Below are 25,989 nucleotides of genomic sequence, written 5' to 3' on the forward strand. Positions count from 1 at the left end.
AGAGTTAAGACATGGGGATGTTCTGGAGTGTCTTCTACCAGGAACCATACTGTTCGTGAAACAGTGGTTGAACACATTTTTAAATAACCTGTTTATCTACATGGCACTGAAATTAATAATTATTTCAGTCACAATACAGCTTGTTTGGAAATTGCCTGTAAGATCTTTTAGGAAGACAGAAAATAAAACAAAGGCAACATAAGAGAATTCATAAGGGCACCAATTTAAAAGTCAGACTAGATGAGTTCAAATTCTAGTTATGAGGCTTATTCTCATTTAAATTTTCTTATTGATGGAATAAGAGTAATAATACCTATGTCATAGGGTTCCTGTGGAGGAATAAGATACTGTATATAATTAGCAATGTATCAGGAATTAGTAGCATCAGATGCTCAGAGAGTAACTGTTGTTATTATCTGGCCAAACCATATTAATTAAAACAATTTTTTCAATTAAGTAATCTCTGTGCCCAACATGGGGGCTTGAACTCATGACCCCGAGATCAAGAGTTGCATACTCTACTGACTGAGCCAGCCAAACACCCCAACATATTAGTTTTTAAAAGTCCACCATTCATTCATTCATTCACTCACACCTTCGCCAAAGAGTTCTTGAACTTTAGTGTTAACATGAACTATGCCATAGGCTAAAGATATAAAGAGGAATACAGAGTCATAACTAACTCTTCAGTGAATCAAGAGAGAGATGCAAATACATAATTACAGGCAGTATATGTTATAACAGAGGTAGCCCAGGGTGCATGGGAACACAGAGGAAAGAGCAATAATTGCCTTATTGCAGATATGAGTGGGTTTTTTTTTTAAATCAATTTTGACAATTTGATTTCCAAAGTAGGCTGAAATTCTTCACTTTGCCCCTGGGAGGATTTTAGTGGCAAAACAGCTTTCTTGACTACTTTGTTTTATAGACTTAGGTTACTCTCCTACTACATGTTCTTTTCTTTGGATAAAATACATTCGTCTGCTCTTACTCTCCCTTTGTGGATGAGAGTATATTGGAAAAAAGTAGGGTGTGATCTATGATCCTGTTGCTTATAGGGAGATATCCCACCATGTAATCTAGGACAAGAGTCACAGCTGTCAACCTATGTGAACATAATAAGTATGTAAACAAGAATACAAAATGGCCAGGGACATAATGGGAGAATTGTGGCTTCCTTTATTCTGATGGAATTGCTAAAGCTTTTGGTGGTGTAGTCAAAGGAAACCATTGCTGCCTTTTCTCTTTATTCCCACCTTCACAGGAACTCTAGGAGTCGTTTGCACACCTTTCATTCAGAGTGATCCGTGATACCGAGTTTACTGTTCAGACAACCATTTGGGTTCAGCATCTTATCCCTTTTTAAAAATCACTAGGACTCCTTAGTATTACCTGATGGCTGTAGCTTTTGCTATTCTGTTAGTAAAAGCAACACTGGGAGCAAAACACCCTGAAAGTATGTGCTCCTGATTTAGCGTTTCTAAAAACAGAACTCAAAGTTCAAGGCCCTCAGCTGGGAAAGAAGCAGCTTGTCAAGGGCTTTCACGCTGCCCAGTGGCCACTCCCTCACCAGAGCCTCCCAGCCTCCCAACAACTATCTTCCCCTGAAAAGGCCAAGGCCCTACATAATTTCTGATGGTGAATTTTAAATATCAAAACCATTTCAAGAGCTGCCTCCCTGCCCCCTGAGGTTCTTAGAATTGGAGTTAAGGGCAATGACTGAGATGCAGCTCTAAACAGAAAAGAGACAGTATGATCTGTTATTAATGTATCAAGCATGAAGTTAAATGTTAGATAAAATGAAGTCTTCCACCTTTTTTGGTACTACTTTCTCCTTTCCTTCTACTATCAATTATTTTTGCTAGTGGATGAACAACTACGGAAAAATAAAGTAAAAGTTGTAAACAAAGGCAATTGTCAAAGGCAATATGCTTTACCCCTTTGCTCTCCTAGGGAACATTTTTTTATTCATCCTTTAAATATAATACACATTGTGTTCAAAGATAGGTAGTGCCACAGTATTGAAGATGAATGTTAATGTCAAATAAAATTATGCGAGAATAAATCTAATAAGAAAATAAGCTAAATTAAGACTTGCCTTTCACTTATTGAAATGCAATGTCTCCTGAGTTACTGTATATCCCACACCGAAGGAGATCCATGTATGCATAAATTAGTCATTTGTGCCCCTACTAAATGCTTTAAAAAATAAATGTAAGGTATTTAAGTATATTTCCTGTGTTTTCTATAAACTGTAAATGAGTAATGCAAATAAATACAAAAGTCATACCCTTTATTTTGAATGCTTTACTATGTGACCACTGCTGGGCCCTCAATTTGATTTCTGTATCTTTCCTTTCCTGTTTACTAGTTGTAACTGAGCCAGTTACTATTTATTCCAGGGTATATCTAAAAGATCTTAGACAGCTAAATAGCCAATTTTATATTCCTGGGTTGCTACTTCAGTTAAAATTGAGGAAGAATTTGTCTGTACTTTTGAACGTACAGACAAATTTCATCACAGGAAAACTTTTAAGTATAATTTTAGACACTGTATTTGGGATTTGGTTATACCAAACACCATTATCTTTTTGTTGAAGAAAGCCTCCTGTATTCCCATCTCAAGGCACCATCTACACAGGTGCCTAGTCAGGAACCTGCGTCATCCCTAACTCCTTTTTCCTTTTGATAAAGAATCCCCATTGACCCCATCTCTCTTCTCCTTTGAATTGATGTGGTTCATCCTTGCTATACTCCATCATGGTACCCTTTTTTTCCGTAATGTATTGCAGTTTTGTTTTTAAAGATTTTATTTTCAGGTTATCTCTACACCCAATGTGGGGCTCAAACTCACAACCCTGAGATCAAGAGTCACATGCTCCACGGGCTGAGCCAGGAGCCCCTGAAATTTTTAATTACATATTTACGTGGATATATTCATTTATAGTCTGTTTCCATGGAATTAAGAACTCTGTTTTGTTGTATATACACTGAATAGGATAGGCCTGCCACAAGGTAAGCAGTGAGTAAATCTGTGTTGAGTTTTAAAAAATTGGTGAATTATAGTCACTTAATAAATATTTCTTAATGATAGATGTTCTTCTGGCCTCCAGTGTAATCTCTTTATGATTTTTCACTTCCCTGCTGTCTCTATAGTACACTTTGAAGGCCTAGAAGGTAGAAACCAACATCTTTCATCTCTGTATCCCCAAAACCTAGGGCCATGCTGACCCATTTTAGGGACTCACTCAATCTTTGTTGAACGAATGTTCCTCTGAATGAGTGACAACCATGAAATACGTGTTGATGAAACTCCTGAAAGGCTCATATTATTTCTTTTATAGGTTTTTACCATTTTAGCACCACAGCATTGTGGTGCATTGCAATCCCAAGTCACTAGAAACAGAGCAAAGAAACAAACACACAGAACCACAGAAACAGCACAGAAACAAGAGCAGAAAACTGAAGTGGTTAAACAGAACAGATTATCCAGAGCCTTCCCAGTGCAAGACTATTCCCTACATTTAATGCTTCACTCAGTCGAGTTTTATTATTTATTATTTTTTGATAAAAGTTCTTTATTCTAACTCTGTAGGAGACATTCCCCACCCACAAATGCCTTTCACTGGTGGCGAAATTTTTTTTCATGTTAATCAATCTTTTTTCCTCACTTTCATCCAATTACATCTAATTACGACTCTTTGTTCTAGGGAAGTAAATTATGTTTTGCCACTCCCTATGTCCCCTTACACCTTTTGAGTGTGTGAAGAAAGTTGTATTTTCTTCCTGAGCAGTTTCCTAGTTAAGTTGAGAATATTCAGCCTCTTTCTTATTTATTCATTAGTATCTCTCTTTTCTTGATTGTTTTGTTGGCCTATGAGGAACATTCCTCAGTTGTCTCCATCTTTCTTATATCAAGATTCCTTAAGATAAATGCAGCTCTTTAGGTTCAAGCTTCACATGGCTATTCATCAGGAAGCAGGGTCTCATTCAAAACCCAGTACCACACGTTTCTTCAAAAGTCTAGGCTCCTTTAAAAATTATTTTTGGTTCTAATATATATGTCTGATTATTTCTGCATTTTAAAACTCATTTTGTTTTTATCAACCAGGACACAGTGTAGAATCAAAAACATCACTTAACTCCTAAAAATTGCTAAATGAGATAGTTTATGTAAATTGCCCAGCATGGTGTCTGGCCCATAGTATACATTCAACAAGTGCTACTTCTCTTCTTTATAGCCCATCTAATTTTGTCCAGGCTTTCTGAGAGTTTTGATATATCATAATTATTTGTTTGATTATTTATTGCTTGTTCTCATCAAATGCAGAATGGCATATTATTTATGTATTCAGTGAATTATACTTTCTGTTTTGGAGACATGTTAAATAATTTTGTGACCCCTCCCACTTCTCTTCCCAAATGTGACTGACTTTTATTATTCATCAGTTCATTAAATTTCTCCTTTTGGGGGGGTAGCTTTAATTTATGTCATTTGACCTTTTTAAAGGATAGTTCTAGTATGATTACTACGTTATGATATATGAATTTTTTCTATCTCTTTCACTTCTTAACCCTCTGGTTTTACATCTTGTATTTTTTAAAAGCTAAGATTAAAGGTTCCCAACTATTATTGCCAAGTGACTGGTTCTATTTAAAGTTTGCTTTTCAAAAAGTTACTTCATATTGATTCTATGCTGAAATCATTGCTTTCAGCATACAACAAGGATGTCTATGTTGTTTATTTGACATAAAATGGATTCGTGTGGCTTTGTTGAAACTATAATTTGAACGAAAAAGCCCACTAAGCTGCTGTAAGGAAGATACTTTAATGACCTTTGGGAAACAATCCTTTTCTGATACGGACTGGAACATAGGTACAACAGTGAAAAGTGGGAAGCGTCACTGTGGTAAGGTAATTTGGATTTAATTAATTTCAGAATTTTACTTCTGGGACAATTTAAAGGTAAAGAATAACCACCCTAAAGGTAGAATGAAATAATTATTAAGTAGAGGTACAAACAAGCAGAGAAACACAGAGATTCTCCTTGGGAGCATGATGAGAAGATGATATTTGAGTAGACTGTGAAGGATGGAAAGACAGTCTGCAGCAAGATAGTCACCTACTCTAGGCACTGTGTTTCCATCAGTTGAGCTGAGGGCTTCACCTAAGGTAGAAAGAAGAAAAGAAGAAGAAAAAAAGCAAGAAGGAAAAAAAAGAGATAGATTTGGATGGATGAGAGAGCTCTTTACAAAGATAGCCGCCTGGCAGGGTAACGGTAACCAAGTAACAAAACGATATCTTGGTAAACACTTGGTTTGGGTTTTAGGGCAGAAGGACCAAGTTTATTTTTATTCACTCTCTGCTGAAAGGCAATCGACTACATTTATTTTGGCCCACCAGGGAGGAAGGAAGGGCATGTCAGTTTTTCAAGAAGTTGTTTACTTTGACAAGGAATAAATCCTGCTTTCTTTTCCATTTGCTGATTTTTCTTTAAATATGGAGAGAGACTATGCAATACTTAAAAATACGTTACAACATAAAAGTCAATAAATTTATTGTAAAGGAACTAACTGGCTGTTTCCTAAAAAAAAAAAAAAAAAAAAAAAAGAGCTAATTCTATCCTATAAAGCGTTTCTTCAAACATCTATTTCAAACCATGTGTTCTATTAAAGCATGAGAAATTTTCTGTAGATAAATGTCATAGAATAGCTGTCAATGTTCCACACCCAATTTCCCATGCATCTAACATTTAAGATATTCTTTGGTGTCAAAATGGGGTAGGGGGGGAGAATGGAGCTTCATGAAGAACTACAGTCAATGATTATTTAGTCCAACACAATAACATACCTATAGTAGTTTAGTGCTATGTTCTGAAGTATGTGAATGCAGAAGTAAAAATAAATTGTCAGTGTAATGGTAGGCTAATTTTATTATAAATTCCAGTCTCATTACACAACAATGCACTTTAAAATATGAGGTATTTATGGTAAATCAATTTATATACCATGAATAAGAGGGAGTTCTCTGAATGGAATTGCTAGGTATTTATTTTGAAACTGTTACATGAAAAACAGACATCTTAGAATCCTGCCAGATTTTTTTTTTTTTTTGAGAAAAGCAGAGGTTCTAAGTTGGACATTCTTCAGTGGGAAAGATAAGTGATATGAATGCTTATGAGCATTTATATCTATCATTGAGTCAGGAAAAGTGTCTAGCCAGAGTTTTAAGTAATCCTTCAGGATTTTCTGTTGTAGATATGGCTAATTCAGTGAGTAGATTAAGTTATAGATGATTATTAGCTTAAAATCTTTCGTCCAAGGATGGGAATGAATAAAGCTCACACTAGAAACAATGGTGTACATAATGGTTCTCAAATTCTGGTCAGTGGACTGAAGGGCTGAGTCAGAATCACCAATGATGCTTTTTAGAAAAGAAAAATACAGATTTCTGCCCTTGGTTCCTGTTTGGAGATTCTGATTCAGAAGATCTAGGGAAGGGCTCTGAGAGTTCATATTTTCAATAAGTGCTCCAAGTGATTTTGATCCATTGACAGGTTTGGGAACCAATGATTAGATTGGAGCAGTGCTTGAAATCAAAGAAAGAAGCTGAGGCAAGGCTTCATTCAAAGAAGAGAAATCATTCCACTTGTGGTGGAGAGTCTGAGTCTGAGTTCCTGATTTGAAAAATGATCTGATAAGCTTGAAATTGGGTGGAATAACTTAAACCATAGAAATTGGCCAATGCTACAAGTCAGGGCATTTCCCATCCCTAGAAAACTAGCACACTACTGTTCAGCGGGGTTATTCTCACATTTTAAATATGTCTGCCAAAGGAAAATCTACTTAGGTGATAGGAAACAACAGGTACATAAGTGACATTCAAGATTTCAAATGAGTTACTCTAAAAGAGACTGCTCTTTTAAAACAGAAAGACAATATTTCTCAAAGTATCTTAGTACACAGTGATAATTATACTTTCCCTTTTACTTCTGTACCTTAGCAACCAACCAGTTTGAGCCTCCATTCTGCTCTCAGCCCTAGATCAGCTGGAAAGATTCACATTTTCCCTTGTGTTTACAGACCTTAAATGCACTGTCCTTTACATTTTTTTTTCTGAGTTGTAGAAATAAATTTAGTTTCAATGATCTCTACTAGCCTTAAAAAAACAAACATCTCTGGAATCATCAGAAGTGCTTTCTTGGCTATGGAAATGTGTAGTTGATTGTTTGGGTCCCACAGTTGGTTCTGCTTAAGGCTGGAATCAAGAGGAAGTGAGAACAGAGTTGAATTAATTATTCACAGGAATAAATCTATTGCCTAGTAGATTTGGTTTAGGGCTCTTTATATTCAGTTTTGATGAAATTTATGACCATCAACTAGAAGTGTATACATAAGGACAATAGCATTTAGCATAGTGCTTGTCAAGAGAGTGGGAAGGGAAAAAATAGCCTAGAGCATCAATGGTGCTAATAAATCCTTGGCTTATTTGGCAAAGAGCTAACTGTGAACACAGTCCCAAGATTAATGTCACCGATATTTGTTGAACGGAATAATGCATTAAATGTATTCTATGAGGAAGAATAACATCAGTTCATTTCACTTTCTAGTTCCACTCATTAAAGTCAGCAAAGGCAATCATTGATTAGAAAATAGGACAAACACTGTGTTTGTACTTTTAGAGGAAAAAAATAAAAACAGCCCCCAAAGACGTATCAGAGGCATCTCTTTAAGGGAAGTCTTTACTTAATTGCTTTCACTCTACCGCACACTTTTCTCTGAGATACTCAATGTATCTCTTTCGTTGCATTTTGCTCATACAGTGGGAATAATAATAGTACAAACATCAAAGAGCTTTTGTGAAAATTAAGTGAGTTAATACATATACAGCCTTTTGAAGAGTAAACAGAGACTAGTAGCACTCAACAAATGTCAGCTATTATTTATTATATCATCACCATCACCACAGTGTATTGAAATAATCTGTTACTTACATTTCTCCCCATTTAGAATTAAAGATCTTGTAGGGAAGACCTTTTCATCTTTACAGACCTAGTGCTTTACCACAGTGCCTGGCATAGAGGAGGTACTCAGTAAGTATTTCCTGATCTAAACTGGGGCATAATTTATACTTCTAGTAAATTTTGTCTGGGCTGCAGGTTCAGACTTTCAATGGTGCCAAACGCCTGAAGATATCAAGTAGGAAATAAGAGATGTTTTCGTAAATCCTCCCTGGCAGTCCAATAGACTAGACTGCCGAGCCTTAGTTAATATTATGTTTGTGATTATTTCACTGATAGAAATGTTAGGTTTACTATTTCCTTGATATACAGTTGTAGGCTCTAGCACTTAGAAATGAGGAACAAATATACAGAAGGAATCTTCTAGGATATGTCTTCCCAAATGAGGTCTTCATATAGATATGTCACTATACAATAGCAGCATTTTCCAGTGTGTTCTGTAGAACACAGGTCCCATAAGATACTCTGTAAGAAAAGCATTCTCTGGTTAAATTTGAGAGACACCTCAAAGCTTTATGGGAGGTTTAGAATGAACGTTAGCATATTAAATGCTCTGAGAAATCCTGAAGACAGAAATCTTTGATTAATTCACCATTTCTTAAATTTGAAGGTCATAGAAAAAAATTTCCTTATCTGATTCCTATTGACATCTCATGGAGTTAGTGTTCCATGAATCAGACTTTGGAAAATGCTGTACTATGGAAACATATTTATTCATATATCCATTTTTTTCTCAGTAAATCTCTATGTAATTCATTTTTATAAATTCTAAATCCATATGCACACAAATAGAAATGCAAATCTTGGTTAATTTGGATGCTTAGGGAATAGTAGGATGTTCCAGCCAACTTAGCTGTGGACTAAGTGCTAAGATGCATTTACCCTTTGTTGAAAAACATTCTGGGGACGCTTGGCTGGCTCAGTTGGTAGAGCATGTGACTCTTGCTCTAGAGGTTGTGAGTTTTAGCCCCACTTTGGGTGTTGAGATCCTTAAAAATAAAATCTTTTTTTAAAAAAGGAAAAGCAGGGTGCCTGGGTGGCACAGTGGTTGGGCATCTGCCTTTGGCTCAGGGCGTGATCCCGGCGTTGTGGGATCGAGCCCCACATCAGGCTCCTCTGCTATGAGCCTGCTTCTTCTTCTCCCACTCCCCCTGCTTGTGTTCCCTCTCTCGCTGGCTGTCTCTATCTCTGTCAAGTAAATAAATAAAATCTTTAAAATAAAATAAAATAAAATAAAATAAAATAAAAAAGGAAAAGCATTCTGAAGCAGTCATAACTTTAGTATGATACAGTCACCTGGGAATTCTGTGAAAGTGCATATTTGATTCAGTAGGTCTGGGATGGGATAAGAAGTTCTGCATTTTCTAATCAGCAACTGGATGATGCCAATGGGACTGGTCTATGGACCACACACTGAGTAGCAGGTTACTTGGTAAGCACAGTAGAATAAATATAATAAATTGTTATTTTGAATAACGTTGTACATGTTGATATAAACACACACTGAGATAGTTTAAATTTTTTTAATAGCATATCATAATATTGACTTGTTTTCCTGATACTACCTTCTTCAGAAAAGAAAAGTGGGAACTAATGGGAAGAAAAGTTCTAGTTACAGCAATATTTCTATCAGTATCTATCATGAAATCTGGTACACTGAAACATTAATGTTATGTACAGGGGCCCCTGGGTGACTCAGTCAGTTAAGCATCCGACTCTTGATTTTGGCTTAGGTCATGGTCTCAGAGTCCTGGGATCAAGCCCCACACTGGGCTCCGTACTCAGCAGGGAGTCTCCTCGAGATTCTCTCCCTCTCCCTCTGCCCCGTGCTCTACTTGTGCACATTCTTTTTCTCTCTCTCTCTCATAAATAATCTTTAAAAACGTAAAATGTTATGTACATTAACTTATTTATCATAAACTTTATTATCAGAGTTAATAACACTGAAGGTGGTACATAGACACATCCATTAAGAAGGTGGTTAATGATATGAAAATATTACTAAATAAAAAGGAAAACTCTGCCAAACATATTGTCAATCAAACAATATATTACGTAGAGTATGAAGGTAGGGGAGAGGATTGAATGTACTACTAAGTGTTGGGAGCTACCCCTGGCTCAGAAAAGGGAAGAGAACAGAAGAGTAATATTCTGAAAGGTGCCAATAAGGTGCTAGGGAATTTTACACAGACAACTTGTCCCAAACATATGCTGGAATAGTCATAAAATGAATGGAGATGGGCCTTCTTCAGCTGTCTACAATCAGTGGATCAGGGTGCTGTCCAGAGAAGGAAAGAAGGAAATACAGATCTTCCCCACTAATCCATCTACCTCCTACAAATTATGCTAAAAGGACTAAATTGGTATCAGTTATTTTCATAATTTCCTTACTTGGTGCATTAAATACCATGAAGGTATTTGTTTAGGAGTGTTTAGCAATTTGACTCAGTAGTAGTAGTTTCTATCTTCAAGTCTTTCAGAATCTCATGACAACTTAAAGTGTTGAGGAAATAATTCAGAAAAATTTGTTATAATTACCTTACCGTGTTTCAGTTTTTAAAAAATATATTAATATGGTTTTGATGGGAGTTTTCACTGAAATGACTTTGGTGCTTTCGGTCTTCTAATACTTACATACTGTCTATAAATATCAACTTGGTAGGCCCCAGGAAAATTATGCTGAATGATATTTATTGGCTGATTATCAACTAATAATCAGCCAATAATGGATAGTTCAATCAGCTCCAACTCACTGAGATGTCCAAGATGAGGACATCTCTAGCCTACCACCCATCTTTTCTACTGCTCTCATTTCCTTACCTTTTGTTGCCTTCGCCCCCTTTCTTGCCTCTATGGTCATTCTGCATTTTTTTTCAGTTCTCAGAATATGTCGTGTTCTTTCTTCCTCCTGTTTCTTTTTGGCTTTGGTTGTTTTCTCCAGTAGGAATACCCTTACCCATGTTATGTTGATTCTTACTAAACTTCAGGTCTCAGGTCTTACATCAAAATTCAAAACACTCAACTCATTAATTGCTCCGCCTGTGAGCTCTCCTCCACACTCTCTAACACAATACTGATCATACTTGTGTGATCTAACACACATGCACACAAATATACACCACTATTTGCCTACATAAATACATATGTACATACATATATACATTTACACACACACATACAAAAACATTGTGAAAAGACTGTGTCTCTCTTATGTGTTACTTTTAGCTACATTCTCACTTTTGGCTTATGTTTTTTATAGAACTGGTAGTTTGGGGACCAAAATTTATAAATTCTTTTTTTGTCAAGTCTCTAGAAGAGTTATAGAAGTAGTGACCATTAACAAGGAGTCACCTTTTAACTAATCTCCTTTTTCATATTCTTTTTATAAAATTCTGAAGTGGTGAGCTCTCTAGGATTTCAAAAGCTAGAGCTGGCAACTTTTTTATATTTTGTAAGAATATGAGCCATAGCTTGAACATAGCACCGTAACAAAAAGAAAACAAAACAAAAATTTAAAAGATATTTATTTTGACTTCAAGTCTGCCATTAAACCTTTTCTATTTCTGTTTTTAATGGTTAGAGAACTTTGTTTTGTTCCCTGATGTATCCCAAACATTCAGCACATCACAAGCACTCAATATATATCAGTTGAATGACTGAATGAACAAAGATATAAGTTAGATACATTGTACAACATACTGTTTCAAGTCAATGCTATTTAACAGTATCTTTGAAAATGTATTTTGAAAATGTTGCCTGTTGTCCTACAAGATCCTACCTTATCTAAGTCACTTAATGATAAATTAACTTCCTTTCTTATTTTATCTGCTTGGTAGTTAGTACATTCTCATTTTAGACATTTCCACTAGTGGTCTGAAGATATGCAATACACATATGTACATATCTATCTACCTATTTATCTATCTCTCTATATCTTTTATTTTTTAAGAGCTCATTTTTAAGTGATCTCTACACCCAACGTGGGACTTGAACTCACAATCCTGAGATCAGGAGTCATATGTTCCACTGACTGAGCCAGCCAGGTGCCCTCTTTTTTTTTAAATCTTATTTTATTTTATTATTATTATTTTACTAGGCTCCATGCCCAACGTGGGGCTTGAACTGACAACCCTGAGATTAAGAGTCACATGCTTTACTGACTGAGCCAGCCAGGCACCCCTCTATCTATTTAAATATATCCTGTAGAAAATGGTATTAGGACTGAATATATCATGAATCTAAGCAATTTTATAAGTAGACCCTTCATTCAGCACTTGGGGTTAAGGAGCCTTTATTTTATTCCCTAAGGGTCTGTGGATTTTAAAGAAGTAGTTATCTTTGACATTATGTGTTTTTGATCAATAAAGAGTAGAGACTCTGTACTATTATTTCCTACCTTCTATCATATAGGACAATAATAGTTATTATAATAGTTTTCATTTCTTGAGGGCTTACTATAATAGGCAATGTGCTAAACAGTTTACATACTTTATCTTTTTTTAAAAAGATTTTATTTATGTATTTATGTATTTATTTATTTATTTATTTATTTGAGAGAGAGATAGCAAGAGAGTGCATGGGGGTGGGGGGAGGTGGTGGGGCGGGGGCACTGGGAGAGGGAGAGGGAGAAGCATACTCCCCGCTGAGCAGGGAGCCTGACCACTGGGGGCAGGGCTCGATCCCAGGACCCCCGGATCATGATCTGAGCCGAAGGCAGATGCTTAACTGACTGAGCCACCCAGGGGCCCCTCACATACTTGATCTTATATAGTTCTCATTACAAACCTATGGGGAGAAAAAATTTATCAAAGTCCAAACAGGTTTAATATCTGGCATAGGATCACACAGCCATAAGGAGCAGGGAAAGCTTCTATTCTAGATCTGTTCAAAACCTACTATGAAAGTCTGAGTATAGACAAAGAGCAAAAATAAAACAGAATTCTCAGAGAAGTATTAAGATGTAAATAAAAATTTTGAGCTCAATGTCGAAAGTGAGCTGGGCCACCTTCTGTCTTCTACAATTTGAGAGAAAGCTTGTAAAGCAAGCCCACTCAAATTTCATGTAGATATCACCTGTCTGATGTTAAAAATATGTATTTTTCAAGAGCAATAGAATTTTTTCCTTTAAATAAAAAAACCCCCCAAGATTGTAAATGATTACTTCCCATTGTATTGCTCCTTTCCTGTCACTGTTTCTGAGCTAGAACACAGATTCCTTGGTGGGGAAAGGAAGTGCATGGTCATCAATCGCCATTAACAGTCTTGAGTGGTTTTTGTCATCTAATAATTTCTGAGTTGACAGATGTATAACTACTCATGTAGTTAGATGAACTATTCATCCACGTTGGACATCTACTGAAGCTCTGACTGCACTCTTCATGGTCACATGTTTCAGATAATGTCTCCTTAATTGAGCAAATCTTAAAATTCTATTCTTTTTTCATATAAACCTCTTCTTGGAATTATGCTAACAAAAAAGCAAAATCTATTCTGTAAGAATTTAGTATTTTAGGGGAAGAGTAGGGTATGATTGTTGTTCTAAATCAGTTTATGGTACAGGGGTACATTAGGGCAGTGTCAGCCAAAGTGTATTCATAATGACACAAAAACTTGTGGTTTTTCAGGTGTTCAAAGTCACTTTAGAGATGAAAGCTAGAATGACCCAAGTGCAGATAACCACTCTTTATTTCATCAATTTGAGTCTGATTATTGCCTATGTCCTACTCATATATTTAGTCCTAAGATAATTTTACATACCTGTTTTTAAAGTAATCTCTACACCAAACGTGGGGCTTGAACTCATGACGCCAATATCAAGAGTCACATGCTTTACCAACCAAGCCAGGCACCTGCCCCTTAACATAATTTTAAATATATCTCCCTCTCCATCATCCTTTTTTTCCTCTTTTGTCATCTTGTTTTCCAAAATGTGGTGCCACAGGAAACAGTTTTACTACATGCAGAGTGATAAAAGAGATTACGTTTATGAATATTGTATTCTTTTCACCTAACAAGTTAAAATATCATGGCTCTTACCAAAGAAGAAATGAACTAGTAGTGTGTGTGAGTGTACTGTCTGAGAATTTCATGACCTCTCTCCCATGGACCAGCATGTGAAGGATGGAAAGATTCATCTCCTTTGTACAAATCAGGCTTTTCCCCAGTAACCACTAGTTCACTTACTTCTGCAAGCATCTGGAGCAGAGAAAGGTCTCCGGAGGTCCCGGTAGAAGCCTGGCTTACATCGCTGGCAATGCTGACCTTCTGTGTTGTGCTGACAGTCATTGCAGACGCCACCGCTACGATTACCTGATGCCTCCCACACATTAATGTCAAAGTGACAGGCATCAGCATGTCCATTGCACTTGCAGGCTGAGGGGAAAAAGGCATGAGAGGAAAACAAATAATTTAAAACAACAGGTTCTCTAATATTCAGGCAGTTAAAAATGGGGTAAGCTGATTGCTAATTTTTTTTATTCATGTATAATTAACATACAGTGGTTTTAATTTTATTTTTAGTTTTTTAAATAGTACACATTTTCACAGTACAAGAATCAAAACAGCATATAAAAAGGCAGAGCCTTTGTTCAAAAAATTTTTTTAAATTTAAATTTAAAAAAATTTTTAGGATATCCTGAAAGGCAGCAAAGCAAAATGTGTCTTCTTAGGCAGAGATATTGTTTCCTTAGCAACTGGGGTTGACATTTATTTTGGAAAGACTATTTGAGTGGCTACCCATTTTTTCCTTCTTTAACAGTAATGCTGCTTCCCAAGGACCAATGTCATCACTGTGAGTCCCCTGACCGTGTTTAGAAAACTCTACGTTGTCAGACATTATTTGAAAATGAAAATTCATATTGCAGATACAGGCCTAAATTCATGCTCAGTAATGAGCCTGGAAGGAACCTTGTAGTGGACAGGGGTTAGTAACTTGGCAGGTAGATTGATTTGTCTTTCCACTATCCCTAAGCTATTGATGTATTGGTGAGTACAAGATAGTCTCCTATAGAAGCCTGGGTTTTTTGTGGTTTTGTTTTTTGTTTGTTTGTTTGTTTGTTTGTTGTTTTGTAGAAGAGGTCTGCATTGTTTCTGCATTTCTCAAAGGCATTTATAAGATCATCAGTAGCACCAAGTTACAAGTCTCTGTGTTCTATATGTATTTAGATACACAGTTGGTGTCTGTGGAAAGACCAGAATGGCACTCTAGGAATTTAGGAGAAATTCTTTAGATTCTCTTGATGAGTGATTTAGAATAAGAATCCAGACTTTTTCCTGGAGGTTGACTGTGTTTGTGCTATTGTTTTTTCATTGTTTCCTTGACATGTTATGATATTTTGACGAGATTCATAATTTTTAAAAAGCATAATATAAGATAATTTAAAATTTATGCTTAGAGGAAATCCTTTACATTTCCTAGAAACTAAAATAAATCAGTTAGGATTCCAAATTATGTATGGGAGGAGACTTCCCACAACGTTACTGACAGAACTTGCCTTTAAATCCTTGTAAAACTGTAGTTTGTGGGTATAAACACTGTTATGGGCATGTGTATTTCTCTGAACATTTTGAATTGCAAAGAAAAAAATGGTTTGTATTCCCATATTTTTTACCCTCTTATCTAATCTCCAATCTCAAACCTGAAAGTTAGTCCTAGTAATGCAGTCTCATTCTTGACTAATGGCTTAATTTCAAATCTGATTTGTCATTTCAAGTATCATAAGTGAAAAGAAAGGCATCATGGTATTATGGAAAAAACATTTAATTTGGAGTTTGAAGAACTGGGATCAAGTCCTGACTATCATTTACTAACTTTGGCAAGTTACTTAATCTTACTGAGCCTCAATTTCCTGATTTCTAAAGTGGGATTAACACCACCTGCTTGCTTGATAGGGTTGTTTTGAGAACTGAATTTGAGATAGCTATTTTCATTTTTATAATTCAATATCTCATCTATGAGAGTAATTGTATGCCATAATCCTCAGTTGCTCTTGTGTCTAGCCATGTTTTTATTATGTCAACTTCTCAAGAAGGGTGCTTGGGTCCTGCAAAGTGTCCAAGAAAATGGGCAACACATTATTGGCAAAATAGTCATATTGGCAACTTTGCAAGCAGTGATTGCTTCCAGTGGTTGAGGTCATAGTGAGCAGTGATATGGGCTATATTTGTGTAGGTTACAGTGCCTGTCACCCACCACTTTATATTGTGTTTCTAGAGACGACAAGGAGTCCACAGATAAGTTTACTTTACAAAGAAGGCTTTTAGTCTTGTTGGCTGGCTACTCACTTCTGCACTCTTTAGGAGATCCTGTTTTGCCATCAGCTGCCTCCCAGGGGCGGTCGTTGTATAATGGTGCACAGTGTTGGCAGTGGGTACCTGCTGTGTTGTGCTTACACATACATTTTCCATGGACCTACAAACAAAAATAAATAAGAGCTGTGAGGCACAAACAATGCTGGGAAGGAATATTCTTCCTACAATCTTATCTCATTGGTTGGCTTTAGCCATAGGATATTCATTCACTTTCCTAAAGAAGTCGTCAAGATGTGAGATTCTTTCTTTAGTTTGTCCTGTGATTAATTCAGAGGATTACATAAAAGGGGCACCTGGATAGCTCAGTCAGTTAAGCGTCTGACTCTTCAACTCAGCTTGGGTCTTAATCTCAGGATTGTGAATTCAAGCCCTGAGTTGGACTCCACGCTGGGCATGGAGCCTACTTTAAAAAAAAAAAAAAAGGATACATAAAATATTTTTCTTGGCTGTAGGTTATGTGACCCTAATGAGTAATTCTGAGGGACTGGCTAGATATTTACTTAAATTTTTAATACCTTAAAATTTTTTTAAATTCTTTACACAAAAGTACTACATCTTCACTATAGAAAATTTGGAAATCTGTAAATATGATCATTTCATATCATAATCAACATTTGAAGTTTACATTTCTAGTACTTTAAAAATATAATTATGTATAAATGTATTTTTTAAAGATTTTATTTATTTATTTGACAGAGAGAGCAAGAGAGTACAAGCAGGATGAGCAGCAGAGGGAGAGGGAGAAGCAGGTTCCCTGCTGAGCAGGGAGCCCCACACAGGGCTTGATCCCAGGACCTTGGGATCATGACCTGGGCTGAAGGCAGATGCTTAACTGACTGAGCCACCCAGGTGCCCCAAAATACAATTATATTTAAAACTTTTTTTTCATATAACAATATATTGAGATCATCTTTCTATTTCGTTAAATATTCTTGTACAGCATACATTTTAATGGCTCCCTTGTATGGTGTACAGTTTATTTGACCAATCACTTATTTTTGGTTATTTAGGCTTTTAAATATTTCTACATATTATATTTTAGTTCTATAACAAATATCCTTGTAGCTATTCGTGTACATCTTTATTTATTTAGAATGTATTGCCAGAAGTAAAACTGAATAATCAAAAACACATATATTTTTAAGGCTTTGAATATATTTTGTCATAATGACCATAATGATTTTCTTTTAATCCCACAGTTCAGAGAGGTTGAGTTTATTAAAACAGTGTTTCTCAAAGGGAGGAATACTTCAGTAGAATTCTCTAGGATCTGAGGGTTTTATGAGGATTTTAATATTTTTTGTAGAATGTTACCAAAATTAATGTTTCTAAAAATTAAGATCTTGGATCATCTCGAATACTCCCTAATAACTAAGTATTGCCATGAATTCCAGTACCAACACACACTTATTAACACGTGATCTCATGACTGTACAAATGAAAGTTTTGTAAAGTAGCTCAGAATGGTGTTTCCAAATTTGGATCTATGAGGTTTTTGTTTTTGTTTTTTGTTTTCCTTGAGAAACAGCATAATGGGTAAATTAGCATGAAAGTAATAGATAATATCAGAGTGTCAACAAATATTTAATGTATATCTACCAGGATAGGCAGTATATTAGGCAATGTTTGGTACACAAAGCATTATAAAACATAGTTTCTGTGTTTAAGAATAGTATGATGTAGCTGGATAAAAAAGACTTACATAGAAAAAAATTACAGATAAACAAGACAATAAATACCTAAGAAAACAAAAGGATGTTGGAATTTAAAAGGTTCAGGAATCACCAGAGATTGGCAGTTGTGGAGGGCTTTAGAAAGGGGGTTAGGTTTTAAGCTAGTCCTTAAAGATGGGCTTCCCTTCTGACAGGCAGAAGGGAAGACACTTCCCAGGAAGAGGAAACAAAATGAACCAAGGTATGGTGCTAGGAGGCTAGGGAGAGTCTGTGAACAAAGTTTATTTCAATACAGTCAGAATATTTTGACTGCAGTGATAAAGGAACTGCTAGAAATTACATGTACTTGGAGTGGCCATTATCAAAAGGAATCAATCCCTAGAGCTCAGCAAATCTGGAAATAGCTACACCAGTACATTGATGTATTACTGCTTGACCTAATTTAACACCAGAGTAAATTGTGTTTTCTTACACCCAGGAGTCCCTTTCTCTTTTAATTCTCTTAGCATATATGTCTTTTGTTCCACTGGTAGAGGCACTCTGGATTATGCATTATCCAAGTCTGTGATATGACTACTAAGGACCTTATGCTCACAAAATGTTCAAGTGCAGGAATTATATAGGGCTTGGAGGACTGCAGGCTACTCGTGAATGCTCCACATGAGGCCTAAATGTGGTAATCTGGAAAATTTCATAAATAATGGTTTTGGTGACCATCATGCTAAATTTCATTTCTGTGTATTATAATGCAAGGTTTTTGTGCTTAATGAAAATTAATCATAGCTGTGCTTTTAGTTCTTAAGGATTAATTAAAGTATAACTTTTTTTTTTGAGAGGATAGGATTGGCTCCTTAGAGTACAATGATGTTGCAAGAATTTTTGTTATTTTTCCTTGTAGAAACTGAACTAGTGTTACAGATTCAACTTACTGATTTTGGTCTTGGAATACCCAAGTGTGAGTTGAGTTACAGTTACCTGTTTTCTTGGGCTTCTCTTTGTGACTATCTCTCCTAGGAGCTGTTTATATGTAAAGCCCCATGGAGTTGTAAGGTAACATCTCCATTTACACATGCAGGTGAGTTCTAAATACAAATTTGCACTTCAATTTGGAGATCTGAAGGAATTTAATTTAATTTTTACTGCTCTATTAGAGTGTGGTCTTTTGGGGCACCTGGGTGGCTCAGTTGGTTGAGTGTCTACCTTACACTCAGGTCATGATCCCAGTGTCCTCGGTTCCCTGCTTCTCCCTCTCCACCCTGCTTGTGCTCTCTCTTGCTATCTTTGCCTCTCTCTCTTAAATAAATAAATAAATAAATAAATAAATAAATAAATAAAATCTTAAAAAAAAAAAAGAGTGTGGTCTTTTTATCCCAGCTCTCGGAAATCTGATTTTTCATATATTCTGGTAGAAATGCTCCAGCCCTACTGCTTTAATTAAATCTTTTAAATTCAACATTCCTTATCATGATGAAAAAATAAAAACTCTTTATCAAATATCTTTGACAAGGGAAGATTCTTCTCTAAAGGCTCTCAGTAAAGGCTGGATACTTATTTTGAGGAAAATTGAGTCTTTGGAAAAGACTGAGTAAGAACAATCTTCCAAAGTTGAAGAGTTTAGTCAAGTGAAGATACATTTATATAGCTGGCAGAAGTTGATAGCATAATGAGAATTAGTGGGAAGAGTAGTTTTGCAATTGTCTAAATTTTATGATCTGTAAAAACAACAACAACAACAACAACAACAACAAACCCACATACAGAACACCTAGGATGCAAATATTTGATGGAATTAGAGTCAGAATTCCTAGAATAAGCCATCCCTAATTCACCACTGCTGTTATATGGAGTACTATCTGAGGGGGGCATTTTAGAAAATGTTAAGTCTAAAGTAAATATGATAAAGACCAAGGTCAATAAATGCTATTTGTATAAAACTTCTTAGTCCTCAAGGCTGTGTCTTAAAGAACACATAAGATTTTCCTTAGGGACAAAGACAAAAGAAGCTAAGAACCCCAAAGGAATATTCTGGGAAAAACCCATAAATTAAGAGGGGATGTGTTGGGGAGGTAGGCTCTATATAGATCATGGGACACATTAAATATCAGCTTAGGATACTAGAATTTACCCTATAGATACCGAAGATCCATTGAAGATCTTTGAGTAAGGAAATGATTAAAACGTATATTAAAGGGGCATCTGGGTGACTCAGTCGGTTAAGCGTCTGCCTTCAGCTCAGGACATGATCCTGGGGTCCTGGGATTGAGTCCCAGCGTCGGGCTTGACCCTGCTCAGTGGGGAGCCTGCTTCTCCCTCTGACTATGCTCTCTCTCTCTCTGATAAATAAATAAAATATTTTTAAAAAGGTATATTAAATACACATTCTTTTCTTCTTTCTAAAAAAACCTTCTTTCTACCTCATTCCTATCCTGTCTCTTGTGTTCTTTCTTCCACTTCCTCTTTTACTATTCCTATACCATATATACAGATATATGGTAAGTAAATATACCAGCTTATAGGTTGTTTTTTTTTTACCCTAGCTTATGGTTTCCAACAGCCAGTGGCACTCACGTGTATTTTCTGATAATGCTCAAAATTTTAAAATGTTGTTCATCTTATTTTATTGCCTTTTAGCATCCTTTCTACTTTTAAACAACCATTTATTGAGTACTGTATAAAGACATGCTGTGAAGTATTGTTCATTTTCTTTAGAGGAACTAAACTATCATTATAGGTCAATTTATCAGGTTTGGTCTTGGAATGCTTAAGGCCTATAAGTAATTTCACCCAGCTCCTAGGTTAGCCCTGGCCCACAAATTCCAGGCCTTAGGAGGCCACAGACATCTAGGGAAACCTCATCAAACATTCACATGTATCACAAGATAATGGGGACAGGTCAGTTCCCTCTGGAGTAAAGATTTCAGAGCATTCCCTTGCTCCCACATGCTGAGAATTGGGATGAACCTCCCAGGGTCTGAAAAATGCCAGCCCAGCAAATTTTTCTGCACACAGAAAAATTCAAGGAGCTGTCATTTTGAGAATTACCAAAAATAGCTGTAAATCATTATCTAGACCATCTGAAACAAGAAGTCCTTCCTCAGCGATACAACTGTTACTGTTCAAGCTTGAAAGATCACCCACTATTTGATGCTCGTGAAAAATGTGCAAGTAAAACTAGGTCTTTATTGAAAAAAAAAAAAACAACAACAACAGAAAAGAAACTTTAGTAACAAGTTAAACATAGCTCTTGTTTGGTACACAAACATGAATTAGATAAAGGGCAGGAAAATGGGATTATGTACTTAAGGTGTAGTTGAAAAAGAGAGGTGTCTGGTTGTCTAATTGGAAAAGGAGAAATTAACTTTAACAACAAGTTTGTAACTCCTAATTATCTAAGAGGTACACCTTGGCATTTTGGTTATTCTATGCATTTCATAACCTCCTTTTTTATAGTAAGTACTTTATTCTGTCAATGTCAAAAATTTTCCTATTGTATCTAATATTATTTATTTGTTGTTAATATTAACCTATTTGCAAGTCATTTTTAGCATACTTATAGGGAAGGAATCATGCAAACTTTGAACCACTAGTTTAAGCAATTATTGCAACAGCATGGTCATTAGTAGCTATGCACTTTAGTGACAAATATATATTAGAACCAAATAGATAAGGAGAGAAAATGCAATTTCTTCATATTTGAGGCTACAAACATAGGAATCTAGGGTGGGGGCAAAATGAGGAAATTATTATCTTTCAAATCCATCACTGGAAGATAGGTCTTGTTTCGAAAAGCTGCTTCATTTCATTGTTGTTCTTTTTTGGGGCAGAAGACCTTCTAGTAGTCTGCAACCATGGAGTTGAGGAGATTGGCCATGGCAAGAGGTTGTGAGAATTGGATAACTGGCAGTGTCAGGTATATGGGTTGGACAATCACTTATTGAGATGTTATAGAATACTTAAACATTAGATGGGAGATTGGCTTAGACAACTTTTAGGGTCCTACCAGTCTTAGGGTTTTATGATTTTAAGGCCTGCTTCTCTGAGTTGGGGATACTCATTGGTTGTAGGCAACTACCCATAATCTTTTCTAAACTACCACAGGAGACTTATGTGGCTGGGTTCTGCTGCCAACTCACCAATGCAGAACATTTCCAGATCATCTGAAAATCAAAGGGATTTTGGGAGAGCTAGGACAGTATCTCTTCTTTCCTGCAGCGCACTTCTTGTGACACAAATGAAGGAGTAAATAAATGTTAATAGATAGTCTCTGAAGACAGACTTTCATTTGTTGATACTGACTATACCTAAACAAATTCTATTCTTTTTATTTTTCTCCTATTGTTTTCCTCCCCTGCTGCATTTTCCCCACTACTTGTGACTAAAGAAATTATAGACTAAATATCATTCTAGCTTCTGCCTTCCAAATAAAGGTATACTTCATCATCTGGTGATGCTTTCTACAGACATTCGCCATAATGGAAATTACCGAAGCAAAAAATCAATCTGGTTAATGCTTTGGAGGACTCATATTAATTGAATTCTTTTAGGAATGCCTGATAAAATTTGCTTCCCAACTGCTTTCCAGGAAAGAAAGGAACAGCTGTTGTTCGTGTCCCACTAAAAATTATAATGAAAATTAGTGGGGGGGGGGAGACTTTACAGCTAAGTATTCAGAAATTCTTGAATTTCATAAAGTTAGTGATTTTCTTGTGCTGTGGTGCCATTATTGTTTACATATACATGATTTTATTTTCATTTTTCCCATTCAACTTTGAATTCCAATGGCAAATGAGTCTTCTTTCATACTGTCATTGGACCTTTAAAAAATGTTTGTGAAAAGAGAATGCAAACAGTGCCTATTCTATGAACCAAAGAAAAATGCCCACTTACAGGCAGCTGCAGCAATTCACAGAACTCCATTTAGCTATGACAAATGATTTAGAAGTGGAACAATGCTACGCAGCAATTTAAGACAAAATGTGAAGGCAAAACTGATTAATTTCTAAAGAGATAGTATGTCCCTTTTAGAAGAAAAGGATTAACTTCTAAAATAATGAACTTCTTATGCATGCAAAGAGATAAATTCTAATAACGGGCTAGCCTGTTAGAGCCCGCTCCTCTTATGTAGGACAAAAACACAGACAACAATGCTACAGGACAAACCTTTGAATAGAAAGCATTGTGAGGAAAACATGTCTTTTCACTAACAAATAAAATATTCCTTCTCCCCATTAAAGGTTTGCATGTTTTAACAGGAGATGTGGGAGTTCTGTGGTGAATATGAAGCATAATAATTGAGTTTGGTGGAAAAGGGGGCTTGAAACATACCGTCAGAATGGGGCAAAAAAGGTTGAAGGCTGAGTATTCCAAACCCTTGCCCAATAATATATATAGCAACAATGCAACCAATTGAAAAGTTTTGCAATCCATTCATTGGTCTGAACTTGGACACTAGAGAAAACAGCACTTGTAAGAAAATACGGGCTATAAAATAAAGATAGGTATAGAGCAGAAATAATTATGATTAAAGAATTTTCATTCTTGTCCAGTACTTTGAGACTTCTCTCTTCTCAGTTAGCCAGTTGCCTGAAATTCTTCCTGTAGAAATTTATTCCTTTAGCTTTTAAATGGGGTTGTAGGTCCAGGAGCTCCCTACAAGAATGCACTTATGCTCAAAAGGGGCAAATCCTTAATTATTAGCAACAAACATATCAGCTGGGATTATAATCATCTGTTCTCAATCCTAGAACTGGACTCAGAGTTGCCTAGAGGAGGAAGTGGCTTCCTGATTGAGGGGAAGGGAATGTCTTACAGGGAAAGGGTAGGAGCCAAAGACAAACTATGCCTATGTTTGCTATCTTGCCAAGAACATTGCTCTGGCTGATAGAGCTGGAAAAAGCACGAATGGAACAAATGCAAATTTCATAAGAAAACTGCATTTAATACACTGTATGGTAATCATGGGCTTATCTGCCTCTCTCCACTAGATTGTAAGCCTTATGAGGGAAGAAACAGTGGGTTAAATTTCTTTGCATCTCCAGTAACTGACATATAATAGGTTTTCAATAAATATGTGTTAATTTTTTTCATTCGGCAAATATATTTTAATGGAGCATTGATAACCTTAGTTATTTAATTTAGTTCCATTTTATAAACTTGCCAAGAAGGCAGGGTACCAATTATGCTTTTGGAGTGGGAATAGGATACTTTCAATTATTTGTCACAAAGCAGGATTTTGAGTAGAATAGTATTGAAAGACATTCAGGTTTGTCCAGAGTGCTTCCTAAAAGGTGTATACTAGTTCACATCGGGGCAAGGCATGTTGGTAAATATGTTCTTATCTGTGGTAGTCACCTGTAGTTGTTCTGGCAGATCTGTAAGCTTAAGGAACATGGGTCAGTCTTGGAGGGAAATGAGAATAATAATAATAATAACGATGATGATGAATAATAACAATAGTAGAGTAGATAATATTGAGTAGCACTATGTACTGAGCACTCTTCTGGTTCATTGTATAAGTATTAACTCACTGGATTTACACAAGAACCCTATAAGGTAGGTACAATGATCACTGCCATTTCACAAAGGAGGAAACTGAAGTTCAAAGAGTTTAGATAATTTGCCTAAGGTTACAAAAGCCAGTAAGTGCTGGAGTGACAATATTTGAATTCCAGCAGTCTGACTCCAGTCATCATCTTAATCCCTACCTATGCTACAATAAAACCCTAGGGAGTAGGATTTTGAGGGATCCACTTTGGCCAAGTCCCTTGAAGGTGTTACCTTAATAAAACAGATGTGTTCTGAAACAATTTGTCCTTGAAGAGCTCTTCAGGACAGAGGCTGGTTTGGACTCAAAGTGAGCCATTTCATGGAGGCTCTGGTCTTGAGGGGATTATTAGTCCTATTCCCCTGGGAGAAGCCTAGAAGTTCTGGAGATAGGAGAGTACTGGAAGTTTGGCCCCCATCTCCCACACCTGGCCTGAATAAGTTGAGGGCACGTAAAGGATCTCTCTGGTTCAACGTGAAACCAGAGTACTGAAAATTCTGATGCCTCCTAGGGGTTTTCTGGGTTACTGCAAGTTTTGCTTCTCAGAAACTCCAGTGAATAAATTTACAAATAAAGATGATAACAGAAATGTAAATGAACTCTAATTAAAGATTTGCTCTTTGTGGATAGCACTTCTTTTATGTTATTTACTCTCCCTATTAGATGTGATCTGGTAGGGATAGTAATATCATATAGTGTGGTAATTTTTATAGTCAGTATTATTTTAGGTTATTGAGAGTAGTAATAGTCAGTAGTAATTAAGGTTATGGAGAATGGTTAAGTGAGAACACTGTGCATAACCTAATGATTCAGATACATTTTAAGATTCAGGTTGCTGGTTTATTTCCATTTTTTCATGTACAAAATTTTGTATGCCCCCAAACTGTGATTTGTATATCTAAATGGCAGTTTATTTGTGCCACTGTGCATGCTCTTTATCACAAAAAAATCAGGAGTTGAAGGAGTATTCAGAAGCATGTATACACAAACACACAAAATTTTCAAATGCTACCAAATTTGTGCACTCCAAATTGTGGGCATTTATTCCAAGACTGTTTAAAGATGTGGTTCAGCAGATATTTTTTTAAAATAGTATTACAGCTAAACTGAGAACTAAAATCAAGTTTTGTGGGTTATCTTTCAACATACATCATGACCCCTTCTGAAAAAATTAGATGATTGGTCAAAACCAAAACAAAAGAAAGCAAAAACAAACTCCTCAAACCTACATTTCTGCTTCAGGGCAGAGAAAAGCACCTTCAGATAAATTGCAAGACACTTTTGGATTTAAAAATATTGTTAATAAAGTAACCTCATTTAAAAAGCCAAGTGAAAGAAGGTCTTAAAATATTCCCATTGTTTTAAAATGTATTTTTAAATTTAATAATTGTTATTTAATTTGAGCCAATTTAATAATTGGCTCAACAGTGTATTTTTTTTT

At 36.0% G+C, this 25,989-nt stretch overlaps 1 protein-coding gene across 2 annotated transcripts in view; it reads right to left on the reverse strand.

Annotated features, from left to right (window-relative positions):
• Positions 1-25,989, reverse strand: part of NTN4 (netrin 4) — a 108,346-nt gene that overhangs the window by 22,696 nt on the left and 59,661 nt on the right. For both annotated transcript variants that reach the window (XM_040637340.1, XM_040637339.1), the window contains exons 4-5: positions 16,305-16,431; positions 14,205-14,393 (exon numbers count right to left, since the gene is read on the reverse strand). In XM_040637340.1, the coding sequence (XP_040493274.1) occupies positions 14,205-14,393; positions 16,305-16,431 (316 nt within the window). The remainder of the gene's footprint in view (positions 1-14,204; positions 14,394-16,304; positions 16,432-25,989) is intronic.

The sequence above is a fragment of the Ursus maritimus genome, unplaced genomic scaffold (genome assembly GCF_017311325.1).
Source record: "Ursus maritimus isolate PB19 unplaced genomic scaffold, ASM1731132v1 scaffold_21, whole genome shotgun sequence".
NCBI classification, from domain to species: domain Eukaryota; kingdom Metazoa; phylum Chordata; class Mammalia; order Carnivora; family Ursidae; genus Ursus; species Ursus maritimus.